General features: G+C 35.1%; 1 protein-coding gene across 3 annotated transcripts in view; it reads left to right on the top strand.

Moving 5' to 3' along the window:
- Positions 1-10,132: 10,132 nt before the first annotated feature.
- Positions 10,133-23,909, top strand: part of LOC123533470 (coiled-coil domain-containing protein 74A-like) — a 40,975-nt gene continuing 27,198 nt past the window's right edge. The window contains exons 1-6 of one of the 3 annotated variants that reach the window (XM_053520310.1): positions 10,133-10,363; positions 13,717-13,843; positions 14,225-14,303; positions 17,971-18,145; positions 20,671-20,802; positions 21,256-21,327. In XM_053520310.1, coding sequence (XP_053376285.1) covers positions 13,773-13,843; positions 14,225-14,303; positions 17,971-18,145; positions 20,671-20,802; positions 21,256-21,327 — 529 coding nt within the window. In that variant the 5' untranslated portion in view covers positions 10,133-10,363; positions 13,717-13,772. The remainder of the gene's footprint in view (positions 10,364-13,716; positions 13,844-14,224; positions 14,304-17,970; positions 18,146-20,670; positions 20,803-21,255; positions 21,328-23,909) is intronic. The other 2 variants (XM_053520311.1, XM_053520312.1) reach the window with 2 other exon arrangements.

Genomic DNA, 23,909 nt, shown 5'->3' with positions numbered 1-23,909 from the left:
AACTTATACATTTTCTCCTCTGAAAATACTAGCCAGAATTACACCAAACTTATACATTTTCTCCTCTGAAAATACTAGCCAGAATTACACCAAACTTATACATCTTCTCCTCTGAAAAAACTGGCCAGAATTACACCAAACTTATACATCTTCTCCTCTGAAAAAACTGGCCAGAATCACACCAAACTTATACATTTTCTCCTCTGAAAATACTAGCCAGAATCACACCAAACTTATACATTTTCTCCTCTGAAAAAACTGGCCAGAATCACACCAAACTTATACATTTTCTCCTCTGAAAATACTAGCCAGAATTACACCAAACTTATACCTCTTCTCCTCTGAAAATACTGACCAGAATTACACCAAACTTACACATTTTCTCCTCTGAAAATACTAGCCAGAATTACACCAAACTTGTACCACTTCTCCTCTGAAAATACTGGCCAGAATTTCACCAAACTTGTACCTCTTCTCCTCTGAAGCTACTCGCCAGAATTACACCAAACTTACATTTAACCTATACATCTTCTCCTTTGAAACTGCTTGCAAGAATTACACCTAACCAGTGAATTATAGCATCCCTATATGGTCTTTCCTCATTTCCACTAAATCCATTAAGGTCTACAAGAGAATTTGGAGATTTGCAATTACATAGATCAGAACATTAGCACAAATCATACAGTATTAACAATGTAAAATAATTTTAACAAATGAAATAGATTAGACAGACATTTAAATAAAGTAACAAAATTTCTACTGCACAGGTGAAATTTCATATATTGCAAGTTCAGCATTCTTAAAAGCAAAAGTGATAAATAAGAGCATAACTACTTAATAGCAATATATAGGCTAAGAGCATATTTTCATATTGAAATGGAAAACTTGGGTAATATAAATATGATCTATGGTTGCATGGATAACCCATTAATCCCAAAAGCTTATTTCTAATGGGATCCAGGTCATGATCATCTGAAGGACAAATTACAGCAAGACACATTTGTAAAATTTCTGCCTGATATTCAAGCAGTTCAAAAGAATGTTTTAAAGGTTATTATATGTTATGCTCTGCCTGTCGTTCTATGGGGTTCAAACAAACAATCTGAACAAACTTGAGAGAAAACTTTAGAGAGATTCTGTAGGCCAAGTTTGGGGCAAATCTTTCTAGTGTGTTATGGGAAGTTGATTAAAAAGTTCATCTATATTTAGCTCTGGAGGCCCCTAAAAGGGCTAAGCAGAACCATTTGAAAACATGACTTGCCACAGGAGCTAGCGTGCTCAGCTTCTTTGATACTTGATTATGAAACAGTGTGCATTTAAATAAGCTGGAACTATCACTAGAATGTTTAATGACTCCAATGAGGATGACGATATTGGACAATAATTTAAGTCTGTGTCAGGTGTATTTAGTAATAACAGAGATAGAGTGAAAGTGTATCAATGCATTGAAGGGAAAGGCAACGTTGTTCTTATCTTAATTTCGTCAGCTGGGATTTCTTAAATCATTTAAAGAAGTGAAAGAATTTTCAAAATTGAAGTAAAAATGAGAAAGTTATGAACATTTAAATATTTGGTCAAATTGGCGGCCATGTTGTTTCCATGGCAACAAAAATCAAAATGGCAGATTTACTAAAGTTTTAGGTACACATTTGAACTGTATTTACTTATTTTTGTAAAGTAATTTCTCTACTTTTTCAAGCTACAATGAAAGAATTATTATGTTTTACACCTTACACTAAAAAAACATATGAAAATTAATCTATTTAAAAGGTTATTTGCTAAATAGAGAATTAAGCAGTGTGTAAATGACGTCATAAACATACCATGATCAGCCATTTTCTTAAATTTTAAACTGCAATTTAAAATTTCAATAGTGGTTCGATTTTTAAAATTCTTTCAGTGTTATGAAAGGCTTGAGGATGGCTTTCATATAGATTTAACTTATTGTCAGGCTTACCCTTTAACTTAGTATGAAAAGAACATAATTCATTAAATATTTCTGCATGAGTTATGCACCATGTGTCATATCATGTGACTAATATTGTGGAACAACTATTTTAAGTTTGAATTAAATCCATGTAGTAATAACTGAGGTAGAACAAAAGTGCATCACAACTTCAGCCTGAAACTAGAGCTTGTTTTTCACAAAAACATATCTCTACCATTGGTATAGGAGAAGTAGCACAGACAACATAGAAATTTGACAAACCAAGGGTCATATCTCTACTGAAAATTATTAAAATAGAATATGCCTATGATATACACTACGCTTCACACTGATCGCTTGTGAGGTTTGGTAGATTTCAGCCCAATAGTGTAACTGAAGTAGTGTAAAACAGTGTAAAATACATCAAATCAAGGGCCATAACTCTAAACCATTTTTATACGCCTATTTTGTGATGGTGCATGTGTCTGTCCATTTGTCACATTTTGTGTCCGCATAACATTGTAGTCATTATCAGTATTTACTTTAAACTTGGCATATAGGTAGATGGTGATGAGACAATGTGCAGAGCACTTGAACTAGCTCTAGGTCAAAGGTCAAGGTCACAGATTCAGCTAAAAGGTCAAAACTTTCCATCATATTTTGTGTTGGGAGTATAACTTCATAACCATGCACGTGGCCGAGTGGTTAGAGTCGTTGACTTCAAACCATTTGCCCCTCATCGATGTGGGTTCGAAACCTCATTTGGGGCGTAGAATTCTTCACGTGAGGAAGCCATCCAGCTGGCTTACGGAAGGTCGGTGGTTCTACCCAGGTGCCCGCTCGTGATGAAATAGTGCACGGAGGGGCGCCTGGGGTCTTCCTCCACCATTAAAGCTGGAAAGTCGCCATATGACCTAAAATTGTGTCGGTGCGACGTTAAACCCAACAAAATAAAATAAATAAATCATAACCATGCAAGGTATTTACTTCAAACTTTGCATGTAGGTAGGTGGCAATGTGCAGAGCACATATGCTGAGTCTGTAGATTAAAGTAAAAAAAAATCAGCTTAAAGGTAAAATCTACCCATCATATTTTGTGTCGGAAGCATAACTTATTAACCATTCGTGGTATTTACTTCAAACTTTGGATGTAGGTAAGTGGTAAAGATGTCTAGAATCATCCACCCTCTGTTGTTCCTAAACTTTGCAGTTGCAATACAAATTAGCTTTCATATAGGTTGCCCAGTTTTTATAGCCCAATAGATCAAAATGATTTAGCATAACATAACACTTTTTAACATATCTGTCGTCTGACAAATTAAGCAATATTATCCAAAATTGCATACATCTTTTGGAGGAGTAGATATATAAAGGATATTTTCCACAATCGCTAAACACTGAAGCATTACACTATTTCAAGGGAGTGTTGCAAAATATTTACTTAAAACAAATGTAGCACAGACAGTCCATACAGTCCATTTTTAGCTCACCTGAGCAATGCTCAGGTGAGTTATTGTGATCGCCCGATGTCCAGCATCTGTCTGTAGTCTGTCAACATTTAGCTTGTGTATGCGATAGAGGCTGTAATTTTCAACTGATCTTCATGAAATTTTGTCAGAATGATTACCTTGATGAAATCTAGGCTAAGTTTGAAAATGGGTCATCTGGGGTCAAAAATTAGGTCAAATAAAAGAGGCTGCATTTTTCAACTGATCTTCATGAAATTTTGTCAAAATGATTATTTAGATGAAATCTAGACCATGTTCTAAACTGGGTCATCTGGGGTCAAAAACTAGGTCACTAGGTCAAATCAAAGAAAAACCTTGTGTATGCGATAGAGGCTGTATTTTTCAATTGATCTTCATGAATTTTGGTCGGAATGATTGCCTTGATAAAATCTAGGTCAAGTTCATAGATGGGTCATCCAGAGTCAAAAACTAGGTCACTATGTCAAATCAAAGAAAAACCTTGTGTATGCAATAGAAGCTGCATTTTACACCGGATCGTTGTGAAATTTAGTCAGAATGTTTGTCTATATGAAATCTAGTTGGAGTTTGAATATGGGTTATGCATTTTACACTGGATATTTGTAAAGTTTAGTCAAAATGATTGCCTTGATGAAATTTAGGTCAAGTTAGAATATGGGGTCATCTGTGGTCAAAAACTAGGTCACTAGGTCAAATCAGAGAAAAACCTTGTATGTGCAATAGAGAATGTATTTTTCAATTGATCTTCATGAAATTTGGTCAGAATGATAGCCTTGATGAAGTTAAGGTCAAGTTTGAATATGGATCATCTGGGGTCAAAAACTAGGTCGCTAGGACAAATCAAAGAAAAACGTTTTGTATGCGATAGAGGCTGTATTTTTCATTGAGGTTGATGAAATTTAGTCAGAATGATTGCTTTGATCAAATCTAGGTCAAATTCGAATGTAGGTCATCTTGGCTCAAAAACTAGGTCACTAGGTCAAATTGAAGAAATTACTTGTTTACACTTAAGATACCACAATTTTGGTCCAATCTTAATGAAAATTGGTCAGAATATCTTGGCCCTCTTGTTACTGTATCCTATAATTCAGCCCCATATAATAAGACTGGTTAATTTACATCATTTTTTTGCAAAATGTCCTGTACGACATAGGCATTAAACCACTTATACTTCTCAATTTTCTTGGCTTACATGAATTGTTCTCAGCCATTTTGTATAAAGACAGTTTACTTGTAAACATCATACGAACATAATTATGAAAATGCATTAACTGTCTCTATTTCTTTGTTATAATAAAACCATTTCTCCTGCTGCCACAACTGACCACCATTTTAACAAGAGCTGCCCGTAAGACAGCCAAGCACGACTATTCGAAATATTGTCACAGAAGCAGGAAATTATTACCCAAAATGTTAAATATCAAAAGAGTTTTAAGTTCGAAAGGGGACATAATTTGACCAAAATGCATATCAGAGTTATGGGACTTGATGCTATCAACTAGTTTTATAACCCCGAAGAAACATGTTAAGTTTCAATTCAATATCTGCATTAGTTTTGGAAATAGTAACTTGCATGTAAACTTTAACCAGAATTTTCTAAGTCCAAAAGGGGGCATAATCTGCTCAAAATAGATGTTCAGAGTTATGGAACTTGACCCAGTGAGGTTTGTAATTGACCTTGGAAAAGAATAAATAAGTTTCAAAGCCATATGCCTTTTGGTAATAGCTGTATGTACTGGCACGCAAAACTTTAACCAGAATTTTCTAAGTCCATAAGGGGGCTTAATTTGCCCAAAATACAAGTCAGAGTTATGGGACTTGATTCTATCAACTAGTTTTATAACCCCAAGGACACATGTGAAGTTTCAATTTAATATCTGCATTAGTTTTGGACATAGTAACTTGCATGTAAAACTTAAACCAGGGTTTTCTAAGTCCAAAAGGGGGCATAATTTGGCCAAAATACATGTAAGAGTTATGGGACTTGACCCAGTGAGGTAGGTAATTGATCTAGAAAAAGAAAAAATAAGTTTCCAATCTATATGCCTTTTAGTAATAGCTGTATGTACTTGCACGCAAAACTTTAACCAGAATTTTCTAAGTCCAAAAGGGGGCATAATTTGGCCAAAATGAAGGTCAGAGTTATGGGACTTGGTGCTATCGGCTAGTTTTATAACCCCAAAGACACATGTGAAGTTTCAATTCAATATCTGCATTAGTATTGGAGATAGTAACTTGCATGTAAAACTTTAACCAGGATTTTCTAAGTCCAAAAGGGGGCATAATTTGGCCAAAATACATGTCAGAGTTATGGGACTTGACCCAGTGAGGTAGGTAATTGATCTAGAAAAAGAAAAAATAAATTTCCAATCTATATGCCTTTTAGTAATAGCTGTATGTACTTGCACGCAAAACTTTAACCAGAATTTTCTAAGTCCAAAAAGGGGCATAATTTGGTCAAAATGAAGGTCAGAGTTATGGGGCTTGGTGCTATCAACTAGTTTTATAACCCCGAAGACACGTGAAGTTTCAATTCAATATCTGCATTAGTTTTGGAGATAGTAACTTGCATGTAAAACTTTAACCAGAATTTTCTAAGTCCAAAAGGGGGCATAATTTGCTCAAAATACATGTTAGAGTTATGGAACTTGACCCAGTGAGGTTGGTAATTGACCTAGAAAAAGAATAAATAAGTTTCAAAGCTATATGCCTTTAAATGATAGCTGTATGTACTTGCATGCAAAAACTTAACCAAAGTGTGACGCCGACGCCGACGCCAGGGTGAGTAGAATAGCTAGACTATTCTTCGAATAGTCGAGCTAAAAACTACAACTTTTGTTTTTGTAACATTTACCGGTACATTCAATCTCCATTCTAAACAGTAAGCATGCGCACTTTGATATCAGTCTGTATGTCTAATAGTACCTGAGACTAATGCAAAATCATCTGCAAATAACAGACTATAATTATATTTCAGTAAAAATCAGGTGTTAACTGTATACCTGATTTTATAGAAATATATAGTCTATTATTTGCAGATGATGTTGCATTAGTCTCAGGAACTATTAGAGGTTGAATTACATGTCCAATTTCTTTTCCTATATCTACATCTTGTCAAGGTCTTGCTGCAAGGACTGATAATCTGAGAATGCGATTATATTAAGGAAGACAGCAGTATCATTGCCAGTCAATGACATAAGAAAAACCTTGGGAACAATGGATTGGACAGGTACTTCGGTTAGACAATCACTGTCTTGAATGAAAATATGGCTTCTGCCAGTCAGGAAGAAGAGTGTCCAATTGAGTATTAGAGAAGGGGCTCCATAGACTAAAACAGTGTTTCTACTTTTTATTCTATTTAAAAATGTTCACTGAAGTCCAAAATATTAGGTGAGTTTGTTTGCAAGAGGCAATGTTGCTGACAATGTATGTGAATTTAGTCTCTCTAAACCCATATAAAAGAAATAGAAAGAACATTTTTGGTTATTCAAATATCAGCAGGACAAAAGTTTCTTGTCCCATTGCCCAGTTTGGTTAACCATACACATCTGGAAGAAGTAGAAGAGCTTTTTAGCTTTTTCCATGTTTGACAGTCCCTCATGCTCACTACGGAGCATTGAAAATACTGCCTTACCAACCATGGGTTGTGCAGCTGCAAATAAGAGGACTGTTTACAGTAGATATTAAGAAATGATTGCTCAGATTTAGGCTCAGCTGTGTCACTTACTTCTTGAAGAAGTAGGAAAGTTTTTTTTTCATGTTTCACAGTCCCTCATGCTCACTAACGATCATTGAAAATGCTCCCATACCAACCACAGGGTGTGCAACTGCAATTAAAGTTGACTAAGAATTGTTTATACCAGATAAGAAATGACTGCTCAGTGTTACAGGTGCAGGTCAAAACGTACCTAAATCAAAATGTATTTACATGAGAAAAGTCAGTAATTTGTATCCACATTCAAATATAATATACAATGTATCCTGTTTAGTAGTAATTACTGATTCTATTGTTTAAGGTATCAATTTAACAGTATGGCATTTTTTCAATAGTCACATAAAAGATCAAAATAGAATACTACTTCAAAGCAATAAGAATCGCACATGTTGAAATTTTCATGACATGAAAAAAATCGACACTCCAGTGAAATGCTGTTACCTCATAGAAAACAGCGTATTGATAGTTTTGACGGTTTCATTTTGGGTACATTTTGGTGTGGGTATGTTAATCCTGTTGTTGATGGAATATGGTATTATGAGTCATACGAGGATGTCGGCAGTTATATCTTATTTAGTTTGCCTTGCTGATTGTTTATTAGAAACCTAAATTACTTAATCCCCGTGTCTCACACTCAGTACTTCTCTAACTCCTACTTCCCAAGGACCATCTGACTCTAGAACTCCCTACCAACTTACGTCAAATCTAGCCCCAGTCTCAGTATCTTTAGAGAGAGGCTAGCAGTGGTCAATGTAATTGCATTGCTTCTGTCCTATTTTAACTGTAGCATACTGTCTTTTTTTGTCTTTTTTTTAGGGTCACAGCATAAAAGAACACATTACAATACATTAATATCACAGACATGTCATTCATAAAACATACTTTCTAAAAAGAAATCTCAATTCTTTACATTAAATAGCACAGTATCACAATTTGCATACTTTTAATAAGATAATACCAAAAGTCATTACTAAAAATTACATGTGTTAGGGACCTATGGATAACCCATTAATTTAAGCTAAGAGCTTATTTCCAATGGGGTCCATTTTACACATTAAATGATGTAGGACAAGATTCAAGGGGGTCAAGACTTAGGTGGAAAACGGAATTATTAAAAGTATGCTTAAAAAATAATATCACAGACACAGGTATTCCAACAGAGATCAATAGTATACAAAATCACTGTTACATTCTGCTACTAGATTTTTTATTAGATGCTCTTTGACCCTAGATTTGTACCTCTGAAAACTTTCAATTGTTTTAATGTTACTAGGTAAGGAATTCCAGTCCTTTATACCGCTGTAATAAAAAGTCTGTTTACTTATACTGTTGACACTAGGTACAGTAAAATTACATTCACTAGATCTTGTATTATGTTTTATACTGTCGCACTTTTGTACAAAATTATCATTTAAATAAGGTGGACATTTGTTGTGAAATATTCTATACATGTGACTTAATCTTAGTTGTGTAACTCTATTTCTAACATTCAACATGTTCAATTCAACAAAATCTTCACTTGTAATAGACTCTCTAGGAGAGTAACCTTTAATAAATCTAATAACCTTGTTTTGCATAATCTGTAGCTTGTTTTTTAAACCTTTGTTTAGGCCTTCATACCAGGATGAACAAGAGTAGTCAAAGTGACACTGTATTAACGCCGAGCATAAAATCTTTCTTGTATTAAAGTCTAAGCATCTACCCTGTCTGTATAAAAATTTTAATTTTGTATTGACTTTGGATACAATATTCTGAACAATGGTTTCCCCTGATAAATTGTTGTCAATAAATAAACCTAGGTATTTTACTTGAGCTGAGCCCTTTATTGTATGACCATTACAGCTAATACCTGATTGAGTTTGTTTGCTAAGTTTACGTTTGGGACCAAAAAGAATATATTCAGTTTTCCCTAAATGTAATGATAACTTATTATCTACCAGCCATTCTGAACAACTTCCTAGCACTAGACCAAGTTTAGTTGATATGATTTCAGGGTCCTTATGGCTATACAAAATCGTGCTATCATCAGCATATAAAATCAGTTTACAATCGTTATCAATGCATGCTTGTTACCATGTCATTAACATAACATAAAAAAAGAAGAGGTCCTAGTATACTACCTTGAGGAACTCCGCATGTCACAGCATTTGCATTAGAAAAACTTTTACCTACACTAACAACCTGTTTTCTATTTGACAAGTATGATTTAAACCAAGATATTGATCTGACTCCCATAAGTTCCAGTTTACCAAACAGAATATTATGATCAACTGTGTCAAACGCCTTTTGCTGGTCCAACATGACCATACCAGTAAAGAGACCTTTGGAAGTATTAATTTTAATTGAATCCAACAAATGAATAAGACAGCTATCAGTTGAATATGACTTTCTAAAACCTGACTGAAAATCATACATGATATTATATGACACTAAAAAAGATTCCAATTGAACATATACTGCTCTTTCTAAAATTTTTGATACAATACTTAAAATACTAACGGGCCTATAATTTCCAACATCTAGTGTACTATTTTTCTTGTGCAGTGGTTTAACTCTAGCTTCTTTAAAATCATCAGGAACAACTCCCTCTGATATTGACAGATTTATAATATATGTAATAGGAATTTTTAAAACTCTTAACATTTGTAACATATCATTTCTTTAACAACTGTTTCTCTGACAGCGCCGCTCAGTGATAGTCGGAAATCGACGGTTGGGTGAAAGATGTAGATGTAGATGTAAATGGCAAATTTGGAACATTGAATGTATGGTTTAAGGAGCGGCCTGTGGAGTTTCCACTTTTTCTATTTAAGGTCCTGGTTAAGCGCAAATATGTCTCTTTTTATGGCAGAAGACCGCCATTGACTAGCGTTTCACTCTTATTTTCATAACTTTCATGAAAAGTAGGTGTAGTTTGCCAGAAACAAAGACTGATTCGAATTAGTGACCTTTACCCGGTTGTTCTGCATTTAGTAGTCATATACCTGAAAGTAAGAGTAACCCGCCCTTGCATATTTTACAAATGGCGGCGTCTGTAGCAACGAGGCTCTTACAAAATCAATAAGAAATTTTTGGGGCCGTTGAAGTGTCGACCGATACACCATAATCAAAAGTCATACTGACACGGTTTTCTTTTTCCTGCGGAGTATCGGACATAGTCTTTTCCATCCGGATGTGTTTTTACACATCTTATCCATTAGGATAGATCTTTTTCAGCATTTGTCGGGTCACGGGGTACGAAAAATATTTGCATTCTTGTCAGTGATAAACTGTGTAGCCGTATAACAATTGCTAGTTAGAAATTTTAAATTTGTTATTATTTATTGATATATTTTTGTCTTTGACTTGAAGAAAATAACTGTACAGTTTGTAAGAAAGATTGATTTGGTCATAGACTTAGCCCTCATTTGTCTTAGGCAGTTGTTTCTGTTTCCGGTAACATGCTAAGAAAAGGAAGTGGCTATTCTTACGGTCCCGTAGGAATAGCCTTGCAGGCTATTCTTACGGCTCTCCTGTAAGAATAGTGAAAAGCCCGCAGGTGGTTATTCCTACTGCAGTTTTGTATTGCAATACATCGTACTGAAGTCATTCAACTTATATATTTTCAACCAAAGAAGTATAAAATACACAGAATGGCAACTGGCTGTAATCTCGCGTGAGCTCGTGTCAGAGCGTGATTCGGCATTATCTTACTAAAAACAAACATCGGCGAGCATGGAGTTACAATTTGTACCTTTAAAACTACATTAAAAATACATGTTAGCTTCTAAAACAAAATTAGTTTAATGTGAAATGGTCTTAAGACACGAAGTACACGTTTTTTTGGCCATCGAAAGAAACGTGGTCATACGGTGATAATTATTTTACCGATGAATAATTGCTTTCGCATACAAAATGGCGCGTGGAGAAAGCGCCACTTCCGGTAAACGAGGTCTCGTTTTTTTGTCACGGGAGGTTGGCGAGATTTGCTCTATATGCCTTTCAAGTTGCCAATCTATTTATTTTTATAGCTTTTTGTTTCAACTGATTTCGGAAATGACATGTAATCACATTTGGTCATTTTTGATACAAATCAAGTGTCAGATCTGAATTGATGCAAACATGTCAAGCTGATGTGTGACAAATGTCAAGTATAAAACTAAATTAAAGGGCAATTAACATGTTTAGAGTTGTGAGAGATTTGTACTGTTGTGATAAATTTACAGGTATTATACACGAAACATAGAGCAATAAATCTCTAACTGGTTTAGTTGAAAACACTGTCAATATTTTTTAGTGTTTCAATGTTATAACCTATGTATTTACATCTACATCTGTACAACCAACAATCGTTTTCCGATTTATTTAGAAGACAAATTTCAGTTAAATAAGTATTTTACACTTACGATAAATTCGTTGTATTAAAATTGTTTGTTTACGACCAGATGGAAGTAATAAAATGTGTTATACTATGGGAAATCACTTACCTTTTTTGTCTTCTCTGGATTTCCTTACCGGAAAAGTAAAGAAGTTGGGTACGATGTGTAACACAAAACTGACGTAGGAATAACTACCTGTGGTTATGGGACCGTAAGAATAGCTACTTCCTAAAAAAAATTGGGTTAAGTAGGTCGGTAATTTTTGTGTGAAAAAAGTTGGAAAAAAAATTCTCCAAGGCCATATCAACATTTAAGGTTGGGCCAAACATTTAGGGTAGGCAGTGGCTAGGGTAGTCTAAATAATGAGACCTCGGGTAGACCGGTTTTACATTCTGATATTTTACATTGTCTACTTAAAGGTCTCAACCAGAAACAGTTAAAACTGTGGTAGAAACAGTGATCAGTTGAAATTACAAATTTATCAGTAGTCCCGGAATTTTTTTTAGCCCCAACAGCTTACCTGTTGTTTTAAATCATAAATAGTAAATAAAAAAGTAAGAACAGGACATATTTATCAAGAATTTCTGTTTTAAAAAAATTTAAACCTCTAACGGTTCAATTGTCTTCATGTAATTGCGGTCGAAGGCGTGACCAATGAAAACTCTTCAAGGAGTAATGTGTTTACTTGTATCGGCCATTTTCCAATATGTAGGATACGCTTGTTAAACCTCTGAATTTTTTTAACTGCCATAGTTTGAATTTAAGGAATCTAGATAATATATTCATCACTGGAAAGGAAAAATTAAACGCTTTCTATGTATATAATTCTTTATTTTATCCATTGCTGTATTTTAACGCAATTCTTGCCCAAAAGATTTCATTTTTTAGCTCGACTATTCGAAGAATAGGGGAGCTATCCTACTCGCCCGGGCGTCGGCATTAGCGTGAGCGTGAGCGTCACACAGATGTTAAAGTTTGCGTACCACTCCAAATATTTTCAAAGTCCATTGAGATATTGCTTTCATATTTTGCATACTTGTTTACCATCATGACTCCAGTCTGTTAAAAGGAGGAGGCGACTCTGTCAAGCATTTTAACTGAATTATGGCCCCTTTTTGACTTGGAATAAATGTTAACGTTTGCGTACCACCCCAAATATTTTCAAAGTCCATTGAGATATTGCTTTCATATTTTGCATAGTTGTTTACCATCATGACCCCAGTCTGTAAAAAGGAGGAGCAACTCTATCAAGCATTTTGACTGAATTATGGCCCCTTTTCGACTTAGAATAAATGTTAAAGTTTGTGTACCACCCCAAATATTTTCAAAATCCATTGAGATATTGCTTTCATATTTTGCATACTTGTTAACCATCATGACCTCAGTCTGTAAAAAGGAGGACCTAACTCTATCAAGCATTTTGACTGAATTATGGCCCCTTTTCGACTTAGAATAAATGTCAAAGTTTGCGTACCACCCCAAATATTTTCGAAGTCCATTGAGATATTGCTTTCATATTTTGCATACTTGTTAACCATCATGACCACAGTCTGTAAAAAGGAGGAGGCAACTCTATCAAGCATTTTGACTGAATTATAGCCCCTTTTCGACTTAGAATATGCTTATTGTAATGTTAAAGTTTTACTCATTGCTTATATTATACTATCAAGCACTGAGAATAGTCGAGCGCGCTGTCCACTGACAGCTCTTGTTACCTTTTCTGGTTTGTACTCGGATGGGGGATGTCGGCCAGTCAAAAAAATATAACGATATTCAACTTTTGAATACAATTATTTGGACTATGGCTAGGGGTCCAGTAAGTTGACCTCTAGACAACCCGTACAGGGCTAGATGGAGGTCCGGTAATCAATATGAATACTGATAATACTGGTACTTACAAAGAGGAGATTAAATTTATCTTTAAAGATGGGAGATGATTTCAAATGTGGGCATTTCTACTGAATGTTCCCCGGCCTCGTAGATTGTACACAGGCAGAAGTGTTGAGACTTAGCTTATTTTTTGTCACAGTTACAGTAATATACTGTATAATGTTTGCTTTGTTACTGTTGCAACGGTAATGGTTAACCCAGTCTGTGCATGCTTAACACTTCAGACTTGACTTTTACACATCTAGAGCAGCTACATTTTTAAAGTTTATTAGCTGTTCCATTTGATTTCTGTTTTTGTCTTTTATTTAATTTCAAATACAGTTTCCTTTGTATTTTCAGTTTTTTCTCCTTTATGCTAATTCGAAACGTGAAAATCATGTGGGACTTATAGAAGAATGTTAAAACAAGGTGTGGTCCAAGAGAAAATCTCAGATCTCACTTCCATGAATCAACTGCCACCACTCGGGTAATTTACTTGATTGTATAGGTCAACAAATTAGACACTAGTGTTTTTCTTGTAAAGTTTTAATGAAATGTTCTTATGTCTGGTTCTTAGAATGAACCTTACTTTTTTTATTCAAAGTGATAGTAACTGTTGCTCATTAGAAAACAAATCTTGTCACTGACAGATTACTTTTGCTTCACGTGGGAAGAAAGATAAAAAATGATGCATTACAGTATCACAAAATGTAATTTCCTTGTTTTAGTGTTTAAGCTGGACATTCTCTTGAATTACTGAAATAAAGAACCCGTTAAAAAATTACTTAGAGTAACATAATGAACATAATTATAATCATGCAATTAGATAGTTTTTTTGTTGAATTAATCAGTAAGTACCACTTTTCAGGACGTTGCCGCAATGGTCACGAGTGAACACATTAAACAGAGGGGGATACCCCAAACCATTCACCAAGGACAAGTTATTGGTATGCATGTATATTTATCTTTACTATCATTATGTCTCCCACCACACAGTGGTGTGGGAGACATATTGATTAACTCCAGTCTGTATGTCTGTCTGTCTGTGTGTGTGTGTGCCTGTCACAAAGCTTGTCCGCACTCTTAAGACGAACATTTCTCATCCGATTTTCACCAAACTTGAACAAAAAGGTGTTTTACCATAAAACCTCGGCCAGGTTCAATAACTAGCCAAATCAGTTTAGGCTTATTGGAGTTATGGCCCTTGAACTTCCAAAAATCGGCCTTTTTACTCTTGTCCATACTCTCAGTCGAACATTTCTCATCCGATCTTCACCAAACTTGAACAAAATGTGTTTGACCATGAGACCTCGGCCAAGTTCGATAACTAGCCAAATCGGTCCAGGCATTTTGGAGTTATGGCCCATGAATTACCGCAAGATCAGCCTTTTTATTCTTGTCCGCACTCTAAGTCAAACATTTCTTATCCGATCTTCACCAAACTTGAACAAAATATGTTTGACTATGAGACCTCGGCCAAGTTCAATAACTAGCCAAATCGGTCCAGGCATTTTGGAGTTCCGGCCCTTGAATTACTGAAAAATCAGCGTTTTTACTCTTGTCCGCTCTCCAAGTCGAACATTTCTCATCCGATCTTCAACAAACTTGAACAAAATGTGTTTGACCATAAGACCTCAGCCAAGTTTGATAACTAGCCAAATCCGCCAAGGCACTTTTGAATTATGGCCCTTGAATTACTGATTGGATCCACTCGTCCAGACCATCTAATTGGATCCACTTGTCTAAACCATCTAGAGAAACTAGACATTTTTCATAGGGGCAGTTGTGGGAGACATGATGCGCTTTTCTCAAAAGCATCTCTAGTTTTGTTATAAATTATATCTATATTTTGTTCTAAGAAAGTGAATGTTAATTTTGACAATATAATTATAGACTTACATTTGGGTCAGAGTGGTTTTTATATGCCTGTTTTTAAAAAAAACGGATGTATTATGTAATTGTGTGCACATCTGTCCGTCTGTGCGTCATAATTCGTGTTCGGAGCGTAACTTTATAACCATTAAAGATATTGACTGTAAACTTGGCATATAGGTAGATGGCAATGAGACAATGCACAGAGCTCTTGAATTGGCTCTGTCGGTCAAAGATCAAGGTCACAAATGGAGCTAAAAGCCAGTCAGAACTGTCCGTCATATTTTATGTCTAGAGCATATGTCATAGAGGGCCCTTATCGTTCCAAGGGTGCTGGGGTCATGACTCGGGCTCACAGGTGGTACCAGTTGATTTTTGTAGTCTTGGGGAAATTAGCTGGGTTTGAGCTCCTGTGAAATTCTACCGAGTGTTATAAAAGAAACCTCATTTTGACAGACTTAAAAGCCTCCGTCTTCAGGCTTGACCTTCAAATAATTTTCCACACCACAGATAAAACACAGTGTAACTGTTTTTGATCTTTTAAGTTTTCCTTTCAGTTAATAACAATCAACAAGTTTTTAACACAGTTCCAGTAAATAATCTTATGTCTGCAATGTTAAAGTTCCAACAATTCACGAAAAGCCTGTATTTGAATTACAAAGTAAAGTTAAAAAATGTTCCTTCAAAGTTAAATAGGCTGACTCAAATATAAGTCATTGACATGCCTCTATTTCTGGCAAGAGATGTCAGGAACTTTTAAAACATCTTTACACTTTTGTGTCTAAAACTTTACTCCCCGAATAGCAGCAAAAAACTGCATGATCAAGATTTGCAAATAAAAATAATTAACCAATGAAAAGAAATATACTTCTATCAGTAGCCAATGAAATTTAAGCTTGAAAGGGCCTAGATGACCCTCGCACATCTAAAGCCATAAACTAATACCATTATTTAATATTCAAATTATATCTACATGACAACAAGCTTATCAAAGATACCTGATGATAGCAGACACACCAGTTTATGATAATTGCAATCAGAAGTTCTGGACAGGTAATGCCAGCTAGATGTCACATATCTGCACATAAAAGTGCCAATATCTTATATAGCTTAATGGCTTCACATTTGTTTGCATATTATCTGCATAATAAATCTATAGAAGATCTTCTTAATTTAACCAATAAGTAATCTTTAAAAAATACCCTTATAAAACAAATTTCTGAATTTTAATTTCCTGGATATTTCAACTTAAAAATATGGCCTAAATTTTATTGCTATTACACATAACTTATTAACCATTCAAGGTATTGACTTCAAAGCTGGCATGTAGGTAGTGGTAATAAGACGATGTGCAGAGTTCATGAACCAGGGTGGTAGGTCAAAGGTCAAGGTCACAGCAAGGTCAAATCTGCCCATCATATTTCATGTCCAGAGCATAAATTAAAAAAATACTAAAGGTTTGACTTGAAACTTGGAATATAAGCAGGTGGTGATGAGACGATATTCAGACTGCAACAATCTACATTACAACCCCTCCAACCCAATGATTTACCCACCTCCTTCAAAAAAGCAAAAAAATTGCTTCCGTTCTCCTCTGATATAACCCTCCGTGCGTACTGGTCGGAAACCAGTATCCGGACAGGACCAGTTTCCGGACACATGTAATATCCATTCATTTCATTGTTACTCACGTAATTGTTTCATCTAGATCATTTAGATGTTTGTTCGTCATGTCTACAACAAACCATTTTATTACAAGGCTGTATAATGTTAGGTTTTATGACGACACCTCACCTGTATTTACAAAACAACTTTCTGTCTTAACGGGGCATGAAGATAGCATTGCGCATGCGCAGTAGTTTACACTTGTCGAGGTATCAAGTGGAGAAGAAATAATTAAACTACATATTGATTGTCTGCTGATAACATGTGCTACTTTTAATTTCACGGTAATATTTACATAAAATGCAGGGCTGTCGATTTTTGTACTAATTTTATTCTATATCTATTGGAATTATCAAGAATTCGTGTTAAATGAAATTCGAGTTTTTTATAGTCAGCCTCTGTTTTCTTTCGTAGCTGCTATTGAACGTAGGGTTATGTTTCATGTGCAATTTTGGAGAGATTAATGATAAAGAAATGTGTAAAATAGTTTAATTACTTATTTCGATATCAAAATAACAGCAAAACATCGTCAAAGTATTTGTCCGGCTACTGGTTTACCTTAAGGGGAAAGTAACTTCTTTTTACATATGATCACAACGCGATGCTGATTACAATATCGGATGCAGAAGGAGCTGAAGTTTGTGCAGTGTGGACTTTATTTATGTCAAATATATTTTTAGAAAATAATGGAGCTGAAATATGAAAATGTGTCCGGCTATTGGTTCTCAGCCAGTTTATTGCACATGGCAGAGCTCTAGTTTGACAACTGAAAGTAGTACTATTATCTTTGTAAAGTATGTCTATGTCCTAGGTCAGTATCATTTTCAGGCAGGTTAATTAAACTATGCAATAAACAAAATGGAAGTCTACAATTTTGATAATATATATCCAGTTTCAAAAAAGCAGATATTATATAAAGACAGTTAGTATTAATTTTTCAGGTCATTACCCATTTTCGAGGACCCAGGCATAAATTGTTCTCAGCAATTCAAATGTTTCAGCGGGTATATAGCATAAACTTTAAAATTTTCTGCTTTTCAACCCATAATTATAACGAATCATTCTATTTAATTTCAGCCAGTACCTGACAAGGTAGGAGATGAAGATGACAGATCAATAGACTTGTCAGAATTAAACCCTGCCCAGAGAATTCACCATCTGGAACGTAGTATCATGTTTCTGAAGCAGCAGCATGCTGAGGTGCTCAAATCTCTACATGATGAGATCGATAATCTCAAAAAAGAAAATAAAGGTTAGTAATCTCAAGATAATATAGGTAATGAAGTAATCTCAAGATAATACAGGTAATGAAGTAATCTCAATACAGGTAATGAAGTAATCTCAAGGTAATGCAGGTAATGAAGTAATCTCAAGTTTATACAGGTAATGAAGTAATCTCAATACAGGTAATGAAGTAATCTCAAGTTAATACAGGTAATGAATAATCTTATGATAATACAGGTAATGAAGTAATCTCAAGTTAATACAGGTAATGAAGTAATCTCAAAATAGGTAATGAAATAATCTCAAGATAATACAGGTAATGAAGTGATCTCAAGTTAATACAGGTAATGAAGTAATCTCAAGATAATACAGGTAATGAAGTGATCTCAAGTTAATACAGGTAATGAAGTAATCTCAATACAGGTAAAAAAAAAGAATATAAAGGTTAGTAATCTCAAGATAATACAGGTAATGAAGTAATCTCAAGTTAATACAGGTAATGAAGTAATCTCAATACAGGTAATGAAGTGATTTCAATACAGGTAATGAAGTAATCTCAAGTTAATACAGGTAATGAAGTAATCTTATGATAATACAGGTAATGCAGTAATCTCAAGTTAATACAGGTAATGAAGTAATCTCAAGATAATACAGGTAACGAAGTAATCTCAGGATAATACAAGTAATTATGTAATCTCAAGATAATACAAGTAATTATGTAATCTCAATACAGGTAATGAAGAAATCTTAAGATAGTACAGGTAATGAAATAATCTCAAGATAATACAAGTAATGAAGTAATCTAAAGATAATACAAGTAATTATGTAATCTCAATACAGGTATCTCAAGGTAATAAGGTTACAGTTTATTATATATCTTGCTATAAATAGAAACAAAAAAACCTTCAGAATTGTCATTCCAGCTGCCATTGACAGACTGATAGTAGGGGTGTGTGCCTAATGCACCAGAATCATTATGGACCCAGTTAACTGGAACATCTGCTGGTTACAACTATGTAGCAATGTCAGTATTTTCTGTGAGGTTTCTGATCAATCTTGTACTTGGAATGTCATGAAAGATGAAAAAGCAAAGAAGTTGATAACATATTAGTATGTTGCGAAGATGAAAAATAGAAGATACAGTGATGAAAATGAGTATACAGGGCATTTCATCCTTGTATAAGAGAGGCCTGCATAAGGCTACTTCCCAATCCAAAAATTTACTATTTTTTCCCAACTGTGGCAGAGATATTTCCCAAAATGCAAGGTAAGAGTTCCCAAAATCATGCCAACAGATGGTTAAGATTTTGTTTACATTTAATATTTCCAGAGGAAGCATTTGCCTGGTACTGATTTTTTGTTGCATTATAGCCTAACAGTGCACAGAACCATGTGTGATACATTACAAGTCTAATCCGTTTCCATGGCCTGGATTTTACTCCATGTTTCAGGGGAGATAAATTTAATTTGTCTTTCGATGTTTACTTCCGGTTGATTATTTTTTCCCCAGACTGGACAATTATCGCGCATAAATTTCCCAATTTGAAAGGCTAAGGCCTCTTCCCAATTTCCTGATGAAAAGCCCTGGTATATGTTATAAAATGGTTAATGAATGGCTGGGGTATGCCTTCAGGTTATAATGGCACACTAGTTATGTCTCCACCACACAGTGGTGTGGGAGAAATATTGATTTACTCCTGTCTGTGTGTCAGTTTGTGTGTATGTGTGTGTCTGTCACAAAGCTTGTCTGCACTCTAACTCGAACATTTCTCATCCGATCTTCACCAAACTTGAACAAAATGTGTTTGACCATAAGTCCTTGGCCACGTTCGATAACTAGCCAAATCGGCCCAGGCACTTTAGAATTATGGCCCTTTAATTACCGAAAAATGCTCAGAGCGCATGCGCATTCCTGGAGCAAAAGGACCCCTATACTACTAATTAGTTAGTAGTATAGGGGTCCTTTTGCTCCAGGAATGCGTATGTGCTCTGATTAGTATAGGGGTCCTTTCGCTCCAGGTATGCGCATACGCTCTGAGTAGTATAGGGGTCCTTATGCTCCAGGAATGCGCATACGCTGGGAGTAGTATAGGGGTCCTTTTGCTCCAGGAATGCGCATACGCTCTGAGTAGTATAGGGGTCCTTTTGCTCCAGGAATGCACATACGCTCTGAGTAGTATAGGGGTCCTTTTGCTCCAGGAATGCGTATGTGCTCTGAGTAGTGTAGGGGTCCGTTTGCTCCAGGAATGTGCATTCGCTCTTAGTAAAACAGTATACAATGACAGACTTACTATTCAGATGATTAGGCAGTTGTGGGAGACATAAGCTTTTCTCAAAAGCACCTCAAGTTTCTTAATGATCCTAAGGTTAAAATCCTCCTGCCATTATGGTACTAGGTTTGCCTTAATGGCAAGAAGGCACACCTAAGCCTTTTATTGCCTAACTTCTTGATATTTCAATGGAAATTCTGTTAGACTGATTTACAGTTAAGTAGGTAGACAAGCTTTGCTTATCATTGCATACAATATACTTTCTTTTCTTCCTCTGTGATAGATTTACAGTTTAAGATAGTGATGAGTCAGAAGCAGCAGCAGCAGCAGCAACAACAACAACAACACCATCTAGCTGGAGGAAGTGCAAGCAGTAGAAGGAGTCGTACTGGAAAGGAAAGGCTGATGGAGAAAGGTTGTTTAAATAATAGACTTAAGTTGTCTGTCTGAAAAATAGTTAAATGAGATATAATCATTTGTATGATTTTAGGATTAATATTTTATACTCATCATAGAGTCAGGTTCATGATCAGATAATTCCAGGACATGTTTATTTTTAAGACTGCTCATATTTGCTCCCACGGTCAGTTTAAAGATATTTTACATAATGATTGGAGGTAGCATTTTTTTCTGGAATAGTATATTAAACAAGGGGAGTAACTGAGTAGTAAGAAATTTAACACTGTATGTACATGCCACCACATATTATACCAGTAAGTTGGATTTTCCGATGATGTCATGTCAAAAAAAAAAAATGTTCTGGTATATGTCAAGTGTTTTCAATATTACTGAATAAAAACCAAAGTGAAAAGAAACAAAGATTTCGTTAATGTCACAAGTAAGATTCTTGATTACAACTCGTTTTCAGAATCGTCGTCATTATCAATTCATTCTGGAACATATGCCAACTTTTCAAAGACTCTTGAAAGTTCTTCTAGAGGTTTGTTTATCACAATAGATACGGTTGCTAGGTTATATATCACCATTTGTTGCTAGGCTGCATTATACACACAGTTGCAGAGTATGGAGGCACGGAAATAATAGATATTACCAGTACATCACAATTGACCTTCTGCCATTTGTGCATATTTTCAATTTGTTTTCTCTATAAAAAGTATTAATTTATGTCACGAGAGATGATATATGATGGAATTTATTTAAAAAAAGACAATTTTGTATGGGAATGGGTCATTTGGCAAAAGGTCAACTGTTGCACTTGGCAGGTATATTACCATGGGCTGTCATTGATTGTATCAACAATACTGCACTATTACAATAGTTAACAAATCACTAACTAAACAGAATAAACAGTAACAAGATCTTTCAGGCAAATATTAGGGTAGTTGTTTTGTTGTTTCCTTAATTTGCAGGCCATGTGTATAAAGACTATCTTGCAGATTTTTTTGAAGAATGAATTTCAGTATGGACACTCAACATGATTATTTTGACATCAGTAAATTTTGTAATTCATAGCTAGGGTGCTAAATTTTTCATGTGCTTATAAATATATAATTACATTGGATGTGGGTTGATTGACCTTGACTCTCAGAGTTGTTCGTCTACAGTGCATAACTAATGGTACTGAAACCAGTTTTATGAGATGAGTTTTGAACAGTCTAAACATTGTTTTCATTTCTCAACTGTTTCAGAAGGCAAATCAGTGATTGTGTCTAATACAAAGTAGATTAAATGTAATAAAATTTAGAAAACAGTATACAGTACTCCCATTTTGTGATTTTGATTATAAATTTATTGTGTCATTTACTTGAGTCTCAAGCTTTGGTTCTACTTGCAGAAACAGCTGACATTCTACTAATTCATTTTTAACCAGGAACTTGATAAGTGTTTTGGCCTATATATTATATTGTAGTGACAAACAGATTTATAGTTTTGAACAGTTTTCTTAGCTGCTAGAACTTTGTGCTAGAAAGTATACTGTCAGTATTATACAGATCAGGGATGTTTGTTGCATAATTTTCATGATACATGCATTGTGTATGATTTGTGTTTTCTTGTTCTACATTAAAAGGGCAAGTATATCTTAAAATAATCAAAACATATTTACAGATCTTCTTGAAGTCTGTTATATAATGCTTGTTAAATTAGACTGTTTGAAATTTTTAAAACTTTTATATTTTGTAGCTAATATTTTCTCTTTAAGTAATAGTTGACAGTAGTTCTGTTTTTATTCACCAGTAAGGTGTTATTTGAGTTGTAAAGCAGGTTCCCTAGTGTATCCATGTGCATTTTTGGCCTGCATTATTTTAAGGTGGTCAACCACATTTAATCAACATTTAATGACATTTTTTATACGCCCGTTTGAAAAACGGGACGTATTATGGGAACGCCCCTGGCGGGCGGATGGGCGGGCGGGCAGGCGGGCGGCGTCCACAGACCTTGTCCGGAGCATATCTTCTACATGCATGAAGGGATTTTGATGAAACTTGGCACAGTTGTTCATCATCATGAGACGGAGTGTCATGCGCAAGAAGCAGGTCCCTAGGTCTAAGGTCAAGGTCACACTTAGAGGTCAAAGGTCAAATTCAAGTATGACTTTGTCCGGAGCATATCTTCTTCATGCATAGAGGGATTTTGATGAAAGTTGGCACAATTGTTTATCATCATGAGACGGAGTGTCATGCGCAAGAACCAGGTCCCTAGGTCTAAGGTCAAGGTCACACATAGAGGTCAAAGGATACAAGAATGAAAACTTTGTCCGGAGCATATCTTCTTCATGCATAGAGGGATTTTGATGAAAGTTGGCACAATTGTTCATCATCATGGGACGGAGTGTCGTGCGCAAGAACCAGGTCCCTAGGTCTAAGGTCAAGGTCACACTTAGAGGTCAAAGGATACAAGAATGAAAACTTTGTCCGGAGCATTTCTTCTTCATGCATGGAGGGATTTTGATATAACTTGACACAAATATTCACCACCACAAGACGGAGTGTCATGCGCAAGAACCAGGTCCCTAGGTCTAAGGTCAAGGTCACACTGTCCGAAGCATTTCTTCTTCATGCATAGAGGGATTTTGATGTAACTTGGCACAATTATACACCATCATGAGACGAAGTGTCATGCGCAGTTCCCTTATTTAGAATTACTTCCCTTTGTTGTTACTATAAATAGCTTATATTGTAACTTTTTCATTACTAGACGTAGGGAAAAATCGAGACCACTTTTCTGTAGTACAACATGCATGTTACATCCAATTTTGAGGTGTATTTTGACCAATCTCTACCTGGTAAGGATTTTTGTGTGGACTTACAATTTTTTTTTTGTATTTTTTTTTTTTTTAAGATTAACTTCCCTTAGTTGTTACTATAAATAACTTATATTGTAACTTTTTTTATAATTGACCGTAGGGAAAAACCAAGACCACTTTTCTGTGGTACAACATAGTTGTTACTTTCTAATTTTAGGTGTATTTTAAGGTATCTCTACCTGGTAAGGAGTTTTTTTGTGGACTTAGAAAAACAAAAGAATTACAATGATTACTAAACAACCACAAAATTAAAATTA

The sequence above is a fragment of the Mercenaria mercenaria genome, chromosome 12 (genome assembly GCF_021730395.1).
Source record: "Mercenaria mercenaria strain notata chromosome 12, MADL_Memer_1, whole genome shotgun sequence".
NCBI lineage: Eukaryota > Metazoa > Mollusca > Bivalvia > Venerida > Veneridae > Mercenaria > Mercenaria mercenaria.
The sequence above is the reverse complement of the archived record's forward strand: the minus strand, read 5'-3'. Positions and strand labels throughout refer to the sequence as shown.